This window comes from Eptatretus burgeri, chromosome 3, assembly GCF_056783735.1.
Source record: "Eptatretus burgeri isolate ZD-2024b chromosome 3, Ebu_testis_v1, whole genome shotgun sequence".
Taxonomy (NCBI): Eukaryota; Metazoa; Chordata; class Myxini; order Myxiniformes; family Myxinidae; genus Eptatretus; species Eptatretus burgeri.
The window spans coordinates 111443975-111465129 of NC_140963.1; the positions used below are offsets into that span (position 1 = coordinate 111443975).

At 46.4% G+C, this 21155-nt stretch overlaps 2 protein-coding genes across 2 annotated transcripts in view; both read right to left on the reverse strand.

The window, feature by feature from the left end:
• LOC147030731 (uncharacterized) overlaps nt 1-16913 on the reverse strand; it is a 47553-nt gene extending 30640 nt beyond the window's left edge. The window contains exons 1-8 of the mRNA XM_085872195.1: nt 12249-16913; nt 11991-12162; nt 11015-11271; nt 10580-10622; nt 8568-8705; nt 8282-8450; nt 4747-4922; nt 537-606 (exon numbers count right to left, since the gene is read on the reverse strand). Coding sequence (XP_085728321.1) covers nt 537-606; nt 4747-4922; nt 8282-8450; nt 8568-8705; nt 10580-10622; nt 11015-11271; nt 11991-12162; nt 12249-16730 — 5507 coding nt within the window. The 5' untranslated portion in view covers nt 16731-16913. The remainder of the gene's footprint in view (nt 1-536; nt 607-4746; nt 4923-8281; nt 8451-8567; nt 8706-10579; nt 10623-11014; nt 11272-11990; nt 12163-12248) is intronic.
• Nucleotides 16914-17361: 448 nt separating this feature from the next.
• On the reverse strand, nt 17362-20844 carry LOC147030732 (uncharacterized; the record flags this gene model as incomplete). Its single annotated transcript, XM_085872196.1, has 1 exon — nt 17362-20844. A coding segment is annotated over one exon (3483 nt), but the record flags the coding sequence as incomplete, so codon positions are not given.
• Nucleotides 20845-21155: the final 311 nt, after the last annotated feature.

Genomic DNA, 21155 nt, shown 5'->3' on the forward strand with positions numbered 1-21155 from the left:
TACTCGGCTGAGAGCAATAATTTGTAATCTGTTCACAGTTCTGGTGATAACTCATCGACTCTTTGCCAACGACACCGTGCAATCTTTAACGTGCACAGAATAATGTCGGGAGATGGGACACGCAGTTTAACATCCATCCGAGGGATGGCGCGCACACAATTATAAATCACCCAGCTCCCGAACAACAAGGTTGACAGTTTATAGGTGGGTCACCTCATTGGCAAGTGTGCATACCTCTAGGCTATCCTCCCAGTCCAGAAAAGTTGACTTCAATGTACTTTTACTTAAATTACAACAGTTGAAGACCATGAACAAATAAACTTAGTACGGTGTAGCGATTTGAATCTGCAAAGCCCCAGGGTCATGAACCATTGCTCCAATTGGAACAGAAAACATGTATTCAATTGTTAGGAAAAGGAAGATGGGTCATTGGTCAACAGAGGAAACTGTGAAATGAAAAATATGTTAAAAAAAAAAAAACAGTTGATGAACTTTGAAACAATAAACAGACGAATGAAATCCTCAAAATAACGTACGGATCATCGCAGGTGGATTCCACCATTGGACCACAAGGTAAGTAGGACTTGTGGCTTGCACATTCCATTGCTGTCGAGAAAACAAGCAAACAGGTCCACTTTTAGTTGGAATGGCAATACCGTTTATAATCATCAAGCGTGTCTGATGGATATACTCACAAACAGTTATTTTTATGTTTTCTACTCCGTGGGAGTACCTCCTGTGCAGCTTCCCTTCGCAGGGCAGCTCACCGGATGATGGGATTGGGGCAAAGCCTTCGGGACCCCCAATCTTTGATAGGAGGGAAACCACGGGGTAACATCCCTGGGTCAGATTGCGGGAGAGTGTGTCGGAGTGGTGCTGAGGTGTCGTCCACCAGACGGCGGTCTCCTTGGGTTAACCTGAGGCGGTCCCTTCGGGTGGGTGCCTGGAATGTCCTATCCCTAAGAGAGGATGATCACCTGTCTCTGTTATCATCTGAGCTCAAGCGTTTGGACATCGGGATTGCAGCTCTCTCTGAGGTTCGGAGACCGGATTGCGGCGAGATAATGGTGGGTGGTTACACCTACTATTGGTCTGGTCGCTCTGATGGTTACCATACCCAAGGAGTTGCTGTAGCTGTGTCCAATAAGCTGACCCCAATGATAATTGAGGTAACACCGGTCAACGAGCGTATTATGAGATTAAGGATTCGTCACTCCTTAGGTGTCATTTCCCTGGTCTCTATTTATGCTCCGACTGAGGCGAGTGATCTTACTGTGAAGGATGCATTCTACGCCACACTCGAGTCTGTGGTTGATCAGTGCCCCAGACGAGATACACTTCTAGTCTTGGGGGATTTCAATGCATCGACTGGAACTGATAGGGATGGTTATGAGGTGTGTGGTGGTCCCCATGGGTCAGGAACTATGAACCAGAATAGCACTAAGTTCCTTGACTTTGCAGAAGTCATGGACTTAGGGTGGCTGGTTCATGGTTTCAGCGCCCGCAAGCTCATCGCTGGACTTGGTATTCCAACGCTGGCGGTGTGGCAAAGGAGATTGACCATGTCCTCATTGACGGTCGTTGGAGGATGATCCAGAACTGCAGGGTCTACCGGAGTGCTCAGTTCCTCAATACTGACCACAGGCTTGTTGTAGCAACTCTAAAGCTGCACCTTAAATCCTGGAGAATGGTACCATCCCAGCCTAGGCTGGATGTTGCCAAGCTCAGGGATGAGAGAGTAGCTGAGGAGTTTGCGAACAGGCTGAGTGGACACTTGAGGGGTCTGGGTGGTTTGGGGGGTCCTGAAGGATTCTGGAGCGCCTTCAAGACCACCGTCCTTGATGTTGCCGGTGGATGCCTTGGAGTTCACCGCAGGGCAAAGAAGAATTTTGTCTCTCAAGGGACACTGGATACCATTGACCAGAGTCGCAGGGCCAGGCTGAATGGCAGAGCTGAGCTGTTCAGGGAGCTGAGGCGTAAAACTGTACGTGCACTGAGGGTGGACAAGGAGGCCTATGTGCGAGGAATCTGTGAGGGGGTAGAGCATCACCTGTGGACAGGTGATTCTCGTCCCGCTTACAGAGGTCGCGCATTACGTTCATCCAAGCCCATCCCTCGGAGCACTGCAGTTCGAGGCAGAGAGTGGTAGACTCGTGGCAGAGGAGTCTGAAGTGAAGGCCCGCTGGGCCGGTTACTTTGAGCGGTTGTACCAGGCTGATCCCCCAGCTGTCGAGTTGGACGTCAAGGGTTTTACAATCCCTGTTGCTGACCCTCAGATCAGCTGTGGTCCACCATCGCTTGTGGAAACACGAGCTGCGGTGAACCAGTTGAAACGGGGCAAAGCTCCAGGGATCTGTGGCATCCATGCTGAACTTCTCAAGGCTGGTGGAAATGCTGCACTCGCGTACGTTGCATGCAGTTTTGTGCTCTGCCTGGAACACAGGCATCATCCCAACTGACTGGAAGAGGGGCCTTGTTGTCCCTCTCTGGAAAGGGAAGGGTGATCGCCAAGACTGCAACAACTACCGAGGGGTGACGCTGCTCTCAGTGCCGGGCAAGGTCTTTGCTCGGATAATTCTTGATAGGGTTCGCCACCATCTGCTTGAGCACCAGCGTCCAGAGCAGTCAGGCTTTACGCCAAAGAGGTCAACGATTGACCGTATCCTTGCTCTTCGTGTCCTCACTGAACGCAGACGAGAGTTTCGGCAGGGGCTGCTTGCAGCCTATGTTGATCTCTGTAAAGCGTTCGATTCAGTGAATCGGGATGTCCTCTGGAGGATTCTTGGTCTTCGTGGGGTGCCACCGAAACTGATCGATCTGATGTCTGAACTCTACTCTGGTACTGAGAGTGCTGTGAAGTGTGGTGGTACCGCCTCTGACTTATTTCCAGTTGTTACTGGAGTTCGTCAGGGATGTGTACTTGCCCCCACACTTTTCAGCACTTGTATGGACTGGATTTTTGGGAGGATGTCGGAGAGATCAAGTTGCGGTGCATCGTTTGGCAATGTCAAGATCTCGGACCTTGATTTTGCAGATGATGCAGTCATCTTTGCGGAGACTTTAGACATCCTCTTGGGGGCCCTCGAGGTGCTGAATGAGGAGTCGGAGCCGTTGGGATTACGGATTTCTTGGGTCAAAACAAAGATCCAGGCTTTCGGTGACATCTTGGATGCTGCTGTCCTGTCTGTGTCTGTTTGTGGTGAGGATGTTGAGGTCGTGGATAGATTCACTTACCTTGGCAGTGATATTCATGTCTCCGCAGGTTGTGAGCCGGAGGTCAATAGACGTCTGGGTCGGGCCTGGGAGTCATGGATTCACTGGATCATGGGGTGTGGCGCTGCCGGTACCTGTGCGGGAGGACGAAAGTCCGAGTCTTCAGGTCCTTGGTACTTCCAGTCTTGCTCTATGGGTGCGAGACTTGGACTTTGACCAAGGATCTGAGACGGAGACTTAATTCCTTTGGTACCAGGTCTCTTCGGAGAATCCTTGGCTATCGCTGGTCGGATTTTGTGTCCAACGAGCGGTTGCTGAGAGAGACTCGGATGAGATTTGTTACCTGCATAGTCCGTGAGCGTCAGCTGCGGCTGTATGGACATGTGGCTCGTTTTCCTGGCGCTGATCCTGCTCACCAGATTCTCTCAGCGAGGGAGTCTCATGAGTGGAGGAGGCCAGTGGGCCGACCACGTGCCTCATGGTTGCAGCAGGTTGACCATCATCTCAAGGAGATGGGGATGGGCCTGGCATCTGCCTGGGGGATGGCCAGACGGAGGCCCCTGGAGTACCGGCGGAAAGTGGACGCAGCGACGCGCTGTTCTGGCACATGCTCCCATACCTGACCCTGACCTATGTTTTCTACAGTCACCGAATTTCACAGACAAGCATGTACAAACACAATTTACAGGACAAGGCCAACGAGAGACTTCAGTCTTATAATTATTATCAACACATGGCCGTGGGTTGCACTATCTCCTCGGAGTGGAGCGCATCTGTGCCCTGGAGGTAAGAGCAGGAGTTTGGATTATATTCTGGGTGCCGGCGAGAGCTCGCCTTCTCTTTGCGAAGAACACTGTGGGATTTTTTTAACAGAGACTTCAGTGTATTTGAACAATAATTGCAAGGACAATTAGTAGATGGTGGACGCAATCACCACGGTACAGATTATGGGATCAAAAGATAATTTTCAGTATTGTGAGATGGGAATGCCAAACAGGCCAACCCATAGCACACCACACACAGTTGCTAATTCCAGCAAATAACTTGTGGCCTGGAATGGCAGCACATCTTGAGAAATAATAATAATTTAAAAAAACACAAATATAAAATCACAAAGGATCACAAAATGCCAACGTTTTGGGTTTTACCCTTTATCAGAGCAAAAGAGTGACTTCTGTCTTTGTGGCAGATAACTTCAACCATTATATTCTCGTATATTTAGGCCAACCCTTAAGATTGATCAGGACCGAAGGAGCACCTGAAATTTTCAGCTGATATGAGATCCAGGTCATGAACTGTTGCTCCAACATTAATAATAATTAATAATTCAATAAAACAATAGCTTTAGAAAAAGCATAGACTAACTCTTCCTGAACTCAATATGAATGCTTTTGAAAATGAAAACCAAAATAACTATATATATATATATATATATATATATATATATATATATATATATATATATATATATATATATATATATATATATATATATATATATACACACACACAAAGTGCAAGTGGCCAACTCACGGCATTGGCCATGCATGTGATCTCTCCAATCCACACAGATATTTTTTGCAGTGCAAAGATCTGCTACCATCTTCACTGTCGCGCACAGGACACTGTCGTTCACAAAACACTGATCATATTGACAGCCCTCCACGTATGGCTTCAGGTTGATTACTTGGCCGCAGGCTTCGAAAACTCTGGTGTTGGAAGGAATAAACAACAGTTGATGAGAATTCGGGTACAGACAACAAACTACTCACCAGCAAAATAAAACACCAAACATGAAGTAAATTCGCAATGAGACCTGAAAAACGTTTCATCAGATGTCTTGAATAAGTACAAGAGACTATAAAGGGCTATAAGGGCAAAAACAGTCAAACTTGTTCTATTAAAATTGTCAACATAATTACCATTATTCTTGATATATACATATAGATATATATTGCATATATAACCATAAAGGCATAAATCTCAGTCTTGAAAGATCTCCTGCACTATAAGTGCCATACGAACACCATCCGACTTTGTAAGAGATGTCAGCATAATTTACGTGCATGGTGTTAATGTAATGTCACATCTCGGGTCAGTGTGCTCCCTTCGTTTAATTCATGATTCCTGACTACAAACCTCCTCACTCGTGTTAGCAGGGTAGTGACTATGTGTTCATGTGGCAGACACTTGTTGCGAACAAGTCGTGCAGCGAGTGCTGTGATGGGACTCGATCTGTGCCCTGCTGCCTCATTAAGTTATGGGCCAGTGTGTGTGTGTTTTGATGACCCAGGCCAAAGCATTTTTTTGGCAAGGGTTATACTGGGTGGTTTGCCATTGCCTTCCCAGCATTGCTGATCCATGCTTTATCCTTCTAAATGCTGAGCGTCTAGCAGGGAAGCAGCACATACCATTTGTGAAGTCTTTGGTGTGACGCAGACGAGGTTTGAACCACTGACCTCCCAGACTCAGAGTAGACACTGACCACTACACCACCGAGTCTGGTGAGGTCTGTATATTCTTCACCAAAAAAATTAATAAAAATTCAGCAACAACTTTTAAAGTGTGAAATAAGCAATGGATTGACAGTTCAGAAATTTCTTAGTCACGTGTATGCGATCCATGGATATTGAGAAAAGAAACTCCATCAGGAAACTGGACGTGTACTATGTAACATGACAATCATTGTCAAAGGAACCTAGCAATCGTGGAAATTCACCTGAAAAATCACGTCTCCCACAGAATCTGCATACATGTCTGCATACAACCCCCATCAATACCTCCTAGAAATTGGCCATCCATGTGGTCTGTCAGTTTAGGTATGATGAGGTGTAAATGAATAGCAAGAGAGTTCGCTCACACCACCGAGACAGCCCAAAGGTGGGTATGACCCAAGACTGGTGTTGCTTCCTAGTACAATGTTCATCACATTGTAATATATAGGGTCACGACAAGAAACGGTGAGACCGGACAGTTCATGGAGAGACCTCCTTCATGTCGACCCTGAGGTATCATCCCTTGTGAGGATCATGATCTTGTCACCATTGCAAGAAGGAAGTGCTTTTCAACAGCATGCTCTCGAAACAATGACCTGCAAAGAACACTCAACCACTGAATTTTGACCCAAGTAGTTCAGAACTTCAGGCCACTGATGTGAGACCCAGACAGACACTGCTCCACATCACTCGTAATACAGTGCTATTGACAGCAGCACATGCAATGGGTGACATAACATCACAATTGAGGGATGAACTGTTTGCACCACATTGGTTTCACCAATGCATATATAGATTCTATATATTCTGCCAAGACTTAAACGATGGAAGAGGCAGAATTTGGAGTCAAATTAGGGATAGGCCGAAGAACTGATATTGCCATCATTCGGAGGGATGCCTTGTCTTGTATACAATGATGAGATAATTATACTTGGAGTCGTCTCTCTGACCCAACAGCAGGGTCCCACCTTCACCTTCATGGAAGACAATGTGCGTACACACCAAGCGCGTGTAGTCAATGCTGCACTTCAGGACAATATCACTCGCACAGACTGGCCAGCACAATCTTCGGACTTAAATCCGATTGAACATGCTTGCGCCATCTGCTGGAGGTATATTTGAAGTCGCCACGTCTGTCTGCAGTCTCTCGATTTCGTGGAAGCAACTCTGGTCAAAGAATAGTGCAACAGGCCTCCAGTGAGAGCTGGATCATGTGATTTGCTCAATGACACATGTACAAGCTTGTATTGAGGTCAATGGCTGTCACACACGTTGTTCAAGCTTTAATCTCAACATGTACACTTGTCTGTTATCATTTGTAGACTGGAGTGGTTGTCAATTTGTGTATTATTTCAAACAGCCTTGATGATTTTGTATTGCAACTTAACTTCGTGCTTTCAGTCTTCAATTACAGGATATGAACATGTTTGAAGCCTCAAAACTTTTCCTTAATTTATTTGTTTTTCAAAGAACCAATTCTAAAGTAATCATATTCTTCCAAATGGCCGTCAAAACAGTGTCATCAATTATATTTATGAGAAATAAATCAAATGCTCGAGAATTACCTGGCTTGTATTTAATAAATCAGGTATGGTATCATTTAATCATCTTCTCGGTTCCTCGATATTTCATAAATTTTCGAATACTGTCCAATGAAATTACATTTCACTACTTTCTCGATTTTTTTATTTTTTAACATGAAACTATTAAACCGATTCATCCTATTGGAATATGGCTGTGCAGAATTAATGTGTTTGATGGGGGAATGAGTGACACTTGAGATGTCCAAACAGTAACAACTTGGTGTAAAAGGCCAGGCCAAATTAGGGTATGTGGTTCTTCTTTTTGCTCTTGCTTTTATTTTGTTCTTCTTTCATAAGCAGCACATGACTGTGGGTAGCATCATTTGCTTGTGGCACAGCTGCACCATTGATGCAATGTCCTCTGTAGGTTAGGGCATGAATTAATTATTTGTTCAGGATGCCAGTGATAGTCTCTGCGAATGACACCGTGGGATCTCCATCGTCCACCAACTAATGCTCGCAGACAGGACGCCCAGTTTAACATCAATCTGAGGGACAGCACACGCATTGATGCTGCAAAACATCAGGATGACAGTTCAGGGCGGGGTCGAGATTCGAACCCAGGGTTGGTAGCTCATAGGCGAGCGAGTCGACATACCTCGAGACTTTCTTGCTGGGCCAGGGTTTTGGGTCTATATTGTTAATATTCGTGTATCCTTGACCCAAATGAGGGATATAGAAAGTACACAGCATATGCATCTCATGTTGTACTGATGTGAAGGTGAAAATGTCAGCTGCTAGCCTCTGTCTTTAGAGAGCAACATGGAAATTCGTTTTTTAACTTTGGGTGAATAACTCAAAGGTCTTTAAAGGAAAACAATTATTATGTCTTTGCTATTTTATACTTTTTCCCTTCATAACTTCAAAGAGTTCTTGTCTAAACTTGGAGGTGTCTAAATTTCCGAACTGCAATCGCTTCACAGGAATCATGTGACTATGTCGACCGACAGAAAGACAGGCAGACAGACAGATGAAGATAGAGACACATACTTGCTGACAAGCACGGAGCAAATGCCTGACGGTTGGGGTGGACAGGTTGGAGTTGGACCGGGTGGAAGGCAATCACTGGTGTTCCAACTCTTTGCCATTTCAGTGCAGGAGGAAATCACAGTTCCATTTGGCAAGCGGCATTCATCACTTTTATTATTGTTGCAAACACCTGCAGTTCAGCAGTTTCACATTATTTTAACTTCCACGAGGAAATCTACAGTGATAGTTTATCAACATGCTGTTAAGTCAAGGTGCTGAAAAGTGGTACAAATTTGAGTTGACTTACCACAAAGACCTTCCGTATTCCCAGAAAACTCTGTCGGCAGAAGCTGGACTTTGACATCATTGAAAGTATATGTGATATTGGCAAAGTTACCAATGTGCATGAACACCTGTGCATGATATTCGGAAATGTTCACAATTCCTGAGGGGGTTGGGGGGAGGTGGGGTGTGGGAGTAAAACAGATTATCTTTGAGGTGATGGGCAATGCAACAGATTATCTGTACGTTTTAAATGGGTGGTGTCCCTTCTGCTAGCATTAGTTGGTGGACGTTAAAGATCCGACCGTGCGTCAGTGAAAGGTAGGCAAGCTATCTCCAGCACCCGGAATGAATTCCAAGCACCTGCTCTAACCTACAGGGGGCACTGCATCATCAGTACATCCGTACCCCACAGCAATGATGCAAACCAGCAGCCAGGTAATGCACATAAAATTCAATGAATGATGACCTGGGCAGTGTATACCAGACAAGGTTTGTGGTTTTGAGGAAAAAGTATTTTTGTGTAACTGTTCAAATTTCAATAACTGAGCATTGCTAGATCATAGATGCACAATATCTTTCGTGAAGAGTGACGAATTATCATTGGCACCCCGTACAAGTGACAAACTCCTACCCAAATGGCCTGCAAAAGCAAAAGTGATAGTAGAAGTAGTAGAAGTAGTAATAGTAAAGGCTGGCGATAAGCAACCTCTTTCTAATACCCCAATTATGCAAGGAATGCTGAATTGAAACTACTAATATTAAGGCAAAACTACTTAACTCCCCCATGAATAACCCAGGATGCATCCATCCATTGGGACCGTACTCTGTGCAGAGCGCTGGTGCTGCCTAAGTAGTCTCCTTGGCTATTGGGCACAATCCTGGATGGGTCGCCACTCCGACACAGGATACCAGCATGCTGGCACTCATTTTGCCGACCTCAGAAGGATGACAGGCAGAGTCAACCCCACCTGGTATTAATTCAACAGCCAAGTGGGATTTGAACTCAGAATCCGAGAATCCCAATACCACCACCCTAACCAGTAAGCCAACAGCAGGCATATAACCCAGCATGGAGTCCTTATTAGTCCCCTACAAGTATCACTGGAGGGGATTGGATTTGCTCTCCATCTGTCCATCTCTCCATCCCACCTGTGATTTTTCCAGGCTTTTTCTCCGTACCCTTAAACATATTGAACTGAATCTTGGTACGTGGCTTTATTATAAGTTACAGAACTAGTTCGAGTTTCAGGGCATTTCATCAATTTTTCAGAGTTATGCCATTTTTAGACATATATTTCAGTTTCTTCTTCATTTTAGTTCCGGTATCGACTCAGGCATATAACCGAGCCTGGTGTTGGCTTAGTAGTTAGGGTGGTAGCTTGGGATCCTCAGGGTCCTGAGTTCGAGCCCAGCTGGCCACTGAATTAACATCAGGGGGGTTGACTCAGCCTGTCATCCTTCCGAGGTCGGCGAAATGAGCACCAGTATACTGGTAATTATCCCTGTGTGTTGAAGGCGACGAAAGGGCTGGCGTCAGGAAGGGCATCCAGCCGTAAAAACATTGCCACAAGAAAGGGTACCACACGGGTCGAGTTGCACAGCATCAGTGGCACAGCTGTGCTCCAAGAAATTGTTGGAGTGATGGCCTGTCCAAGATTGTGCCAAATAGCCAAGGAAAAACTGCTTTGGCAGTTCCAATGCTCTGTTCAAGAGTAAGGTCCACAATATTGGTTTATAGACTACAAAAGATATCAGAAAATGAAAATTGCTTTTCCTTTTATTTTGCAAAATAGACCCAAACACTGGGTTATAAGGTTTCTTCTTCTTCTTCTTCTTTTTCTTCTTCTTCTTCTTAATTTTGTTTCCGGTATCGGCTTGAGCGTGCATTCAACGCAAACTAATTTTTATCTCCCAAACATTCATTGGGACCGGTAGGGGACATGTATTGCAAAGCAATTCTCACTCTTGTTTACGATAGCTCATGAGATGCCAAACGGAAAGATAAAAGGAAAAAAGATGACAATAAAATCTTACCATTTCTGTATGGCAGCGAAACGGTTTCATTATTTACTTCGACCTGAAACAGAAGCATGAAATACAGCATTTTATAGTGTTGTTTTAAAAATTGTCAACTTAAACATGATCAGCCTTCTGAATGTTAAAGGCATCACAATATGATGTTTCTTTTCATAAATATTAAAAATTGACACACCCGATTCATATTCGGAATGAAGTAAGGCATAATCACGAAAACATCACAATGATAAATGACTCTGGACAAAGACGAATGGGAACGTGTGAGGGGATTTTGAGGAATTAACTCCGTGATCAACTTATCTATAAGTGAATTGATAATATAGTGAGGGGTGGATGTTATAGCTTCAGCAGAAATGGATAGAAGTGAAAAGTACATCTCACTGCAGTTCAAAGTGTAAACCGTTGAGTTGTGAAAGACAGGATGCTGCTCACCAGGAAAATATCTGGGTCTTTATCTGTTCCGATCGAGTAACGACTGCCATTGAAAGTCACAATGACAGTTTTTGGGCAAGAGACCGGAACGTTGCTCCGGATATCGTTTTGGCATCCTGTTGTCTCTATTTCAACAAGGAAGTCTCCATGCTGGGATTGTATCTCCTTCACCAGAACATACGTACAGACACCCTGGAAGATGTAGTATTGACCGTCAAATGTGACGAAATGTGGATCACCAAAGGATGTACATTCACCTGAAGAAAGAAAGAGGCGCAAGTTAATCAGAGGCCAGCTGAACATATATCAACAGCAAATGTTGCAATCACAAAACACTGGTTCCACAACTACAACATCAAAATGATAAAATAATCAATTCATAATTCAACAGAAAAATTGGTAAGGAGTAAGTTGCATTAAGAACCAGTAGGATATCTCAATGAGTAGTGCGCTCATCTATATTTTATTCAAATAAAACTACCATTATATTGAGGTGGAGTATAGGGGGTGCTACTTTTCAGAGCTTGCTCGTTGCACGTTCTGCATATTTAGGTTAATAATAAAAAAGATTTCACAGCACCCGATACAAAAGAATAAACCTTCCCAACACACCCATTGTCAATTCCAGGGATATGTTTATAGAACACGTATGATGGACCAAATGGCCTTTTTACCGTTTGTTGTTATCCAGCTTTAAGAGCCTTTATATAGCCAAAGGCCGATCTATTCAAAAGGAGAAAGCTATCCTTATAGTCCAAGATGACAGAGGTAAACCACATATCATGAACATCCAAAACCTTTACAAATACAAGGTTGTAAAAGGGTTACTCCCAACAATTACAAAACAAACAGATGAACGTAAACGGATACTTGAACAATTGATCAATTGACATTATTCCATCAATGAACGAACTCATCTAAGGACCATGTGCAATTTTGCTGTCCACCTAATAATTGATAAAGCTCCAGGACTCACATGGACACTCATATTGGGTGCAACAGCCATTTTTGACCAGGATGGGTTTTCCATTCAGGCAATTTAATGCTGGCGGTAGTGGACAGATTGTCTTCTCTTCCTTGAAGGTATTTTGCCCCACGCATGTCATATTTGTACACTCGTCCACTGCCCAAGTTTCTCCAACGTTATACTGGAAATAAAACATTTTCTGTTCGTCAAATAGCAGTTATAGTCAAAATGTGATTAAAGAAGCAGAGAAAATGATAGATACCTTACCTTTTGTGGAGGGTTTCCAAATATGCAGAAAACTTGAGTTGTGCTTGGAATGAAAGTCGAAGTCATGATTGAGGTGGATACTGAAGGAGTTGAGGTCAGTAGTGTTGTGGATGGTGGAGTGGTGGTTATTAGTGTAGTGGATGGTTGAGTGGTGGTTATTAGTGTAGTAGATGGTTGAGTAGGGGTTGTTGGTGTAGTGGAAGATGGAGTAGAGCTCTGTGGTGTAGTGGATGGTTGGATAGTGGTTGTTAGTGTCATGGTTGTTGGAGTAGAGGGTGGTGATGTCGTGGATGGTTGAGTGGTGCTTATTAGTGTAGTAGATGGTTGAGTAGGGGTTGTTGGTGTAGTGGAAGGTGGAGTGGAGCTCTGTGGTGTAGTGGATGATCGAGTCGAGGTCGGTGGGAGAGTGGATGGTGGGATAGTGGTTGTTAGAGAAGTGGATGGTTGAGTAGGGGTTGTTTGTGTTGTCGATGGTTGAGTCGAGTTTGGTGATGTAGTGGGTGGTTGAGTGGTGGTTGTTAGTGTGGTGGATGGTGGAGTAGATGGTTGGGTGGAGGTTATTTGTGTCGTGGATTGTGGGGTGGATGGTTGGGTGGAGGTTGTTAGTGTAGTGGAAGATGGAGTAGAGGTCTGTGGTGTAGTGGATGGTTCGATAGTGGTTGTTAGTGTTGTGGATAGTGGAGTAGAGGTCGGTGGTGTAGTGGATGGTTGAGTGGTGCTTATTAGTGTAGTAGATGGTTGAGTAGGGGTTGTTGGTGTAGTGGAAGGTGGAGTGGAGCTCTGTGGTGTAGTGGATGATCGAGTCGAGGTTGGTGGGAGAGTGGATGGTGGGATAGTGGTTGTTAGAGAAGTGGATGGTTGAGTAGGGGTTGTTTGTGTTGTCGATGGTTGAGTCGAGGTTGGTGATGTAGTGGGTGGTTGAGTGGTGGTTGTTAGTGTGGTGGATGGTGGAGTAGATGGTTGGGTGGAGGTTATTTGTGTCGTGGTTTGTTGGGTGGAGGTTATTACTGTGGTGGATGGTTGGGTGGAGGTTGTTAGTATAGTGGAAGATGGAGTAGAGGTCTGTTGTGTCGTGGATGGTTGGATAGTGGTTGTTAGTGTCATGGTTGTTGGAGTAGAGGGTGGTGGTGTCGTGGATGGTTGAGTGGTGCTTAGTGTAGTAGGTGGTTGAGTAGGGGTTGTTGGTGTAGTGGAAAGTGGAGTGGAGCTCTGTGGTGTAGTGGATGATCGAGTCGAGGTCGGTGGGAGAGTGGATGGTGGGATAGTGGTTGTTAGAGAAGTGGATGGTTGAGTAGGGGTTGTTTGCGTTGTCGATGGTTGAGTCGAGGTTGGTGATGTAGTGGGTGGTTGAGTGGTGGTTGTTAGTGTGGTGGATGGTGGAGTAGATGGTTGGGTGGAGGTTATTTGTGTCGTGGATTGTTGGGTGGAGGTTATTACTGTGGTGGATGGTTGGGTGGAGGTTGTTAGTATAGTGGAAGATGGAGTAGAGGTCTGTGGTGTCGTGGATGGTTGGATAGTGGTTGTTAGTGTCATGGTTGTTGGAGTAGAGGGTGGTGATGTCGTGGATGGTTGAGTGGTGCTTATTAGTGTAGTAGATGGTTGAGTAGGGGTTGTTGGTGTAGTGGAAGGTGGAGTGGAGCTCTGTGGTGTAGTGGATGATCGAGTCGAGGTCGGTGGGAGAGTGGATGGTGGGATAGTGGTTGTTAGAGAAGTGGATGGTTGAGTAGGGGTTGTTTGTGTTGACGATGGTTGAGTCGAGGTTGGTGATCTAGTGGGTGGTTGAGTGGTGGTTGTTAGTGTGGTGGATGGTGGAGTCGATGGTTGGGTGGAGGTTATTTGTGTCGTGGATTGTTGGGTGGATGGTTGGGTGGAGGTTGTTAGTATAGTGGAAGATGGAGTAGAGGTCTGTGGTGTCGTGGATGGTTGGATAGTGGTTGTTAGTGTCATGGTTGTTGGAGTAGAGGGTGGTGATGTCGTGGATGGTTGAGTGGTGCTTATTAGTGTAGTAGATGGTTGAGTAGGGGTTGTTGGTGTAGTGGAAGGTGGAGTGGAGCTCTGTGGTGTAGTGGATGATCGAGTCGAGGTCGGTGGGAGAGTGGATGGTGGGATAGTGGTTGTTAGAGAAGTGGATGGTTGAGTAGAGGTTGTTTGTGTTGTCGATGGTTGAGTCGAGTTTGGTGATGTAGTGGGTGGTTGAGTGGTGGTTGTTAGTGTGGTGGATGGTGGAGTAGATGGTTGGGTGGAGGTTATTTGTGTCGTGGATTGTGGGGTGGATGGTTGGGTGGAGGTTGTTAGTGTAGTGGAAGATGGAATAGAGGTCTGTGGTGTAGTGGATGGTTCGATAGTGGTTGTTAGTGTTGTGGATAGTGGAGTAGAGGTCGGTGGTGTAGTGGATGGTTGAGTGGTGCTTATTAGTGTAGTAGATGGTTGAGTAGGGGTTGTTGGTGTAGTGGAAGGTGGAGTGGAGCTCTGTGGTGTAGTGGATGATCGAGTCGAGGTTGGTGGGAGAGTGGATGGTGGGATAGTGGTTGTTAGAGAAGTGGATGGTTGAGTAGGGGTTGTTTGTGTTGTCGATGGTTGAGTCGAGGTTGGTGATGTAGTGGGTGGTTGAGTGGTGGTTGTTAGTGTGGTGGATGGTGGAGTAGATGGTTGGGTGGAGGTTATTTGTGCCGTGGTTTGTTGGGTGGAGGTTATTACTGTGGTGGATGGTTGGGTGGAGGTTGTTAGTATAGTGGAAGATGGAGTAGAGGTCTGTGGTGTCGTGGATGGTTGGATAGTGGTTGTTAGTGTCATGGTTGTTGGAGTAGAGGGTGGTGATGTCGTGGATGGTTGAGTGGTGCTTATTAGTGTAGTAGATGGTTGAGTAGGGGTTGTTGGTGTACTGGAAGGTGGAGTGGAGCTCTGTGGTGTAGTGGATGATCGAGTCGAGGTCGGTGGGAGAGTGGATGGTGGGATAGTGGTTGTTAGAGAAGTGGATGGTTGAGTAGGGGTTGTTTGTGTTGTCGATGGTTGAGTCGAGGTTGGTGATGTAGTGGGTGGTTGAGTGGTGGTTGTTAGTGTGGTGGATGGTGGAGTCGATGGTTGGGTGGAGGTTATTTGTGTCGTGGATTGTTGGGTGGATGGTTGGGTGGAGGTTGTTAGTATAGTGGAAGATGGAGTAGAGGTCTGTGGTGTCGTGGATGGTTGGATAGTGGTTGTTAGTGTCATGGTTGTTGGAGTAGAGGGTGGTGATGTCGTGGATGGTTGAGTGGTGCTTATTAGTGTAGTAGATGGTTGAGTAGGGGTTGTTGGTGTAGTGGAAGGTGGAGTGGAGCTCTGTGGTGTACTGGATGATCGAGTCGAGATCGGTGGGAGAGTGGAAGGTGAGATAGTGGTTGATAGAGAAGTGGATGGTTGAGTAGGGATTGCTTGTGTTGTCGTTGGTTGAGTCGAGTTTGGTGATGCAGTGGGTGGTTGAGTGGTGGTTGTTAGTGTGGTGGATGGTGGAGTAGATGGTTGGGTGGAGGTTATTTGTGTCGTGGATTGTGGGGTGGATGGTTGGGTGGAGGTTGTTAGTGTAGTGGAAGATGGAATAGAGGTCTGTGGTGTAGTGGATGGTTCGATAGTGGTTGTTAGTGTTGTGGATAGTGGAGTAGAGGTCGGTGGTGTAGTGGATGGTTGAGTGGTGCTTATTAGTGTAGTAGATGGTTGAGTAGGGGTTGTTGGTGTAGTGGAAGGTGGAGTGGAGCTCTGTGGTGTAGTGGATGATCGAGCCGAGGTTGGTGGGAGAGTGGATGGTGGGATAGTGGTTGTTAGAGAAGTGGATGGTTGAGTAGGGGTTGTTTGTGTTGTCGATGGTTGAGTCGAGGTTGGTGATGTAGTGGGTGGTTGAGTGGTGGTTGTTAGTGTGGTGGATGGTGGAGTAGATGGTTGGGTGGAGGTTATTTGTGTCGTGGTTTGTTGGGTGGAGGTTATTACTGTGGTGGATGGTTGGGTGGAGGTTGTTAGTATAGTGGAAGATGGAGTAGAGGTCTGTGGTGTCGTGGATGGTTGGATAGTGGTTGTTAGTGTCATGGTTGTTGGAGTAGAGGGTGGTGGTGTCGTGGATGGTTGAGTGGTGCTTAGTGTAGTAGGTGGTTGAGTAGGGGTTGTTGGTGTAGTGGAAAGTGGAGTGGAGCTCTGTGGTGTCGTGGATGATCGAGTCGAGGTCGGTGGGAGAGTGGATGGTGGGATAGTGGTTGTTAGAGAAGTGGATGGTTGAGTAGGGGTTGTTTGCGTTGTCGATGGTTGAGTCGAGGTTGGTGATGTAGTGGGTGGTTGAGTGGTGGTTGTTAGTGTGGTGGATGGTGGAGTAGATGGTTGGGTGGAGGTTATTTGTGTCGTGGATTGTTGGGTGGAGGTTATTACTGTGGTGGATGGTTGGGTGGAGGTTGTTAGTATAGTGGAAGATGGAGTAGAGGTCTGTGGTGTCGTGGATGGTTGGATAGTGGTTGTTAGTGTCATGGTTGTTGGAGTAGAGGGTGGTGATGTCGTGGATGGTTGAGTGGTGCTTATTAGTGTAGTAGATGGTTGAGTAGGGGTTGTTGGTGTAGTGGAAGGTGGAGTGGAGCTCTGTGGTGTAGTGGATGATCGAGTCGAGGTTGGTGGGAGAGTGGATGGTGGGATAGTGGTTGTTAGAGAAGTGGATGGTTGAGTAGGGGTTGTTTGTCTTGTCGATGGTTGAGGCGACGTTGGGGATGTAGTGGGTGGGTGAGTGGTGGTTGTTAGTGTGGTGGATGGTGGAGTAGATGGTTGGGTGGAGGTTATTTGTGTCGTGGATTGTGGGGTGGATGGTTGGGTGGAGGTTGTTAGTGTAGTGGAAGATGGAATAGAGGTCTGTGGTGTAGTGGATGGTTCGATAGTGGTTGTTAGTGTTGTGGATAGTGGAGTAGAGGTCGGTGGTGTAGTGGATGGTTGAGTGGTGCTTATTAGTGTAGTAGATGGTTGAGTAGGGGTTGTTGGTGTAGTGGAAGGTGGAGTGGAGCTCTGTGGTGTAGTGGATGATCGAGTCGAGGTTGGTGGGAGAGTGGATGGTGGGATAGTGGTTGTTAGAGAAGTGGCTGGTTGAGTAGGCGTTGTTTGTGTCGTCGCTGGTTCAGTCGAGGTTGGTGATGTAGTGTGTGGTTGAGTGGTGGTTGTTAGTGTGGTGGATGGTGGAGTAGATGGTTGGGTGGAGGTTATTTGTGTCGTGGTCTGTTGGGTGGAGGTTATTACTGTGGTGGATGGTTGGGTGGAGGTTGTTAGTATAGTGGAAGATGGAGTAGAGGTCTGTGGTGTCGTGGATGGTTGGATAGTGGTTGTTAGTGTCATGGTTGTTGGAGTAGAGGGTGGTGGTGTCGTGGATGGTTGAGTGGTGCTTATTAGTGTAGTAGGTGGTTGAGTAGGGGTTGTTGGTGTAGTGGAAAGTGGAGTGGAGCTCTGTGGTGTAGTGGATGATCGAGTCGAGGTCGGTGGGAGAGTGGATGGTGGGATAGTGGTTGTTAGAGAAGTGGATGGTTGAGTAGGGGTTGTTTGTGTTGTCGATGGTTGAGTCGAGGTTGGTGATGTAGTGGGTGGTTGAGTGGTGGTTGTTAGTGTGGTGGATGGTGGAGTAGATGGTTGGGTGGAGGTTATTTGTGTCGTGGATTGTTGGGTGGAGGTTATTACTGTGGTGGATGGTTGGGTGGAGGTTGTTAGTATAGTGGAAGATGGAGTAGAGGTCTGTGGTGTCGTGGATGGTTGGATAGTGGTTGTTAGTGTCATGGTTGTTGGAGTAGAGTGTGGTGATGTCGTGGATGGTTGAGTGGTGCTTATTAGTGTAGTAGATGGTTGAGTAGGGGTTGTTGGTGTAGTGGAAGGTGGAGTGGAGCTCTGTGGTGTAGTGGATGATCGAGTCGAGGTCGGTGGGAGAGTGGATGGTGGGATAGTGGTTGTTAGAGAAGTGGATGGTTGAGTAGGGGTTGTTTGTGTTGTCGATGGTTGAGTCGAGTTTGGTGATGTAGTGGGTGGTTGAGTGGTGGTTGTTAGTGTGGTGGATGGTGGAGTAGATGGTTGGGTGGAGGTTATTTGTGTCGTGGATTGTGGGGTGGATGGTTGGGTGGAGGTTGTTAGTATAGTGGAAGATGGAGTAGAGGTCTGTGGTGTAGTGGATGGTTCGATAGTGGTTGTTAGTGTTGTGGATAGTGGAGTAGAGGTCGGTGGTGTAGTGGATGGTTGAGTGGTGCTTATTAGTGTAGTAGATGGTTGAGTAGGGGTTGTTGGTGTGGTGGATGGTGGAGTAGATGGTTGGGTGGAGGTTATTTGTGTCGTGGTTTGTTGGGTGGAGGTTATTACTGTGGTGGATGGTTGGGTGGAGGTTGTTAGTATAGTGCAAGATGGAGTAGAGGTCTGTGGTGTCGTGGATGGTTGGATAGTGGTTGTTAGTGTCATGGTTGTTGGAGTAGAGGGTGGTGGTGTCGTGGATGGTTGAGTGGTGCTTAGTGTAGTAGGTGGTTGAGTAGGGGTTGTTGGTGTAGTGGAAGGTGGAGTGGAGCTCTGTGGTGTAGTGGATGATCGAGTCGAGGTCGGTGGGAGAGTGGATGGTGGGATAGTGGTTGTTAGAGAAGTGGATGGTTGAGTAGGGGTTGATTGAGTTGTCGATGGTTGAGTCGAGGTTGGTGATGTAGTGGGTGGTTGAGTGGTGGTTGTTAGTGTGGTGGATGGTGGAGTATATGGTTGGGTGGAGGTTATTTGTGTCGTGGATTGTTGGGTGGAGGTTATTATTGTGGTGGATGGTTGGGTGGAGGTTGTTAGTATAGTGGAAGATGGAGTAGAGGTCTGTGGTGTCGTGGATGGTTGGATAGTGGTTGTTAGTGTCATGGTTGTTGGAGTAGAGGGTGGTGGTGTCGTGGATGGTTGAGTGGTGCTTATTAGTGTAGTAGATGGTTGAGTAGGGGTTGTTGGTGTAGTGGAAGGTGGAGTGGAGCTCTGTGGTGTAGTGGATGATCGAGTCGATGTCGGTGGGAGAGTGGATGGTGGGATAGTGGTTGTTAGAGAAGTGGATGGTTGAGTAGGGGTTGTTTGTGTTGTCGATGGTTGAGTCGAGGTTGGTGATGTAGTGGGTGGTTGAGTGGTGGTTGTTAGTGTGGTGGATGGTGGAGTAGATGGTTGGGTGGAGGTTATTTGTGTCGTGGATTGTTGGGTGGAGGTTATTACTGTGGTGGATGGTTGGGTGGAGGTTGTTAGTATAGTGGAAGATGGAGTAGAGGTCTGTGGTGTCGTGAATGGTTGGATAGTGGTTGTTAGTGTCATGGTTGTTGGAGTAGAGGGTGGTGGTGTCGTGGATGGTTGAGTGGTGGTTAGTGGTGTCGTGGATGGTTGAGTGGTTGTTGTTGGTGTAGTGGAAGGTGGAGTGGAGCTCTGTGGTGTGGTGGATGATCGAGTCGAGGTTGGTGGGAGAGTGGATGGTGGGATAGTGGTTGTTAGAGAAGTGGATGGTTGAGTAGGGGTTGTTTGTGTTGTCGATGGTTGAGTCGAGGTTGGTGATGTAGTGGGTGGTTGAGTGGTGGTTGTTAGTGTGGTGAATGGTGGAGTAGATGGTTGGGTGGAGGTTATTTGTGTCGTGGATTGTTGGGTGGAGGTTATTACTGTGGTGGATGGTTGGGTGGAGGTTGTTAGTATAGTGGAAGATGGAGTAGAGGTCTGTGGTGTCGTGGATGGTTGGATAGTGGTTGTTACTGTCATGGTTGTTGGAGTAGAGGGTGGTGATGTCGTGGATGGTTGAGTGGTGCTTAGTGTAGTAGGTGGTTGAGTAGGGATTGTTGGTGTAGTGGAAGGTGGAGTAGAGCTCTGTGGTGTAGTGGATGGTTCGATAGTGGTTGTTAGTGTTGTGGATAGTGGAGTAGAGGTCGGTGGTGTCGTGGATGGTTGAGTGGTGCTTATTAGTGTAGTAGATGGTTGAGTAGGGGTTGTTGGTGTAGTGGAAGGTGGAGTGGAGCTCTGTGGTGTAGTGGATGATCGAGTCGAGGTCGGTGGGAGAGTGGATGGTGGGATAGTGGTTGTTAGAGAAGTGGATGGTTGAGTAGGGGTCGTTTGTGTTGTCGATGGTTGAGTCGAGGTTGGTGATGTAGTGGATGGTTGAGTGGTGGTTGTTAGTGTGGTGGATGGTGGAGTAGATGGTTGGGTGGAGGTTATTTGTGTCGTGGATTGTTGGGTGGAGGTTATTACTGTAGTAGGTGGTTGAGTAGGGGTTGTTAGTATAGTGGAAGATGGAGTAGAGGTCTGTGGTGTCGTGGATGGTTGGATAGTGGTCGTTAGTGTCATGGTTGTTGGAGTAGAGGGTGGTGGTGTCGTGGATGGTTGAGTGGTGGTTAGTGGTGTCGTGGATGGTTGAGTGGTTGTTGTTGGTGTAGTGGAATGTTGAGTGAAGGTTATTAGTGTCGTGGACGGTTCTGTCGTGGTTGATGGGGTTATTGTGCTGGTTGGGGTATTGGTGACAGAAGTAGTTTCTGTTGTTTGTGTGGAAGTAGTTGTTGGCATTGTTGTTGTTGTTGTTTCTGTAGTAATTGTACTTGGCACAGTAGTTACGGTGGAAACCGTTGGTGTCGTTGTCATGCAATATTCACAACAAACTCGTATCTGTGCGTTGTGTCTACATTCGGACTGTGTACCCTGGCACAGATAACCTTTTGAGAGTATACATGATGACTCAGGAAAATCGTCGATTGGTAAGTTAGGATTGTCTTTGAATTGGCACTGAATTTTCTGTGGTTTATCACATAATTGGTCCCCTTTGTTTTTCTCCAAAATGTGGGCGTATGTCTCGTTCTCCAGACGCGAACTGCTACCCACAGGATGGGGATAGTCACTGTCGATCCAATCTTTCCATTTGCATGCACAACGTTCTGTGATGGAGGAAAATATCAGTCAGGT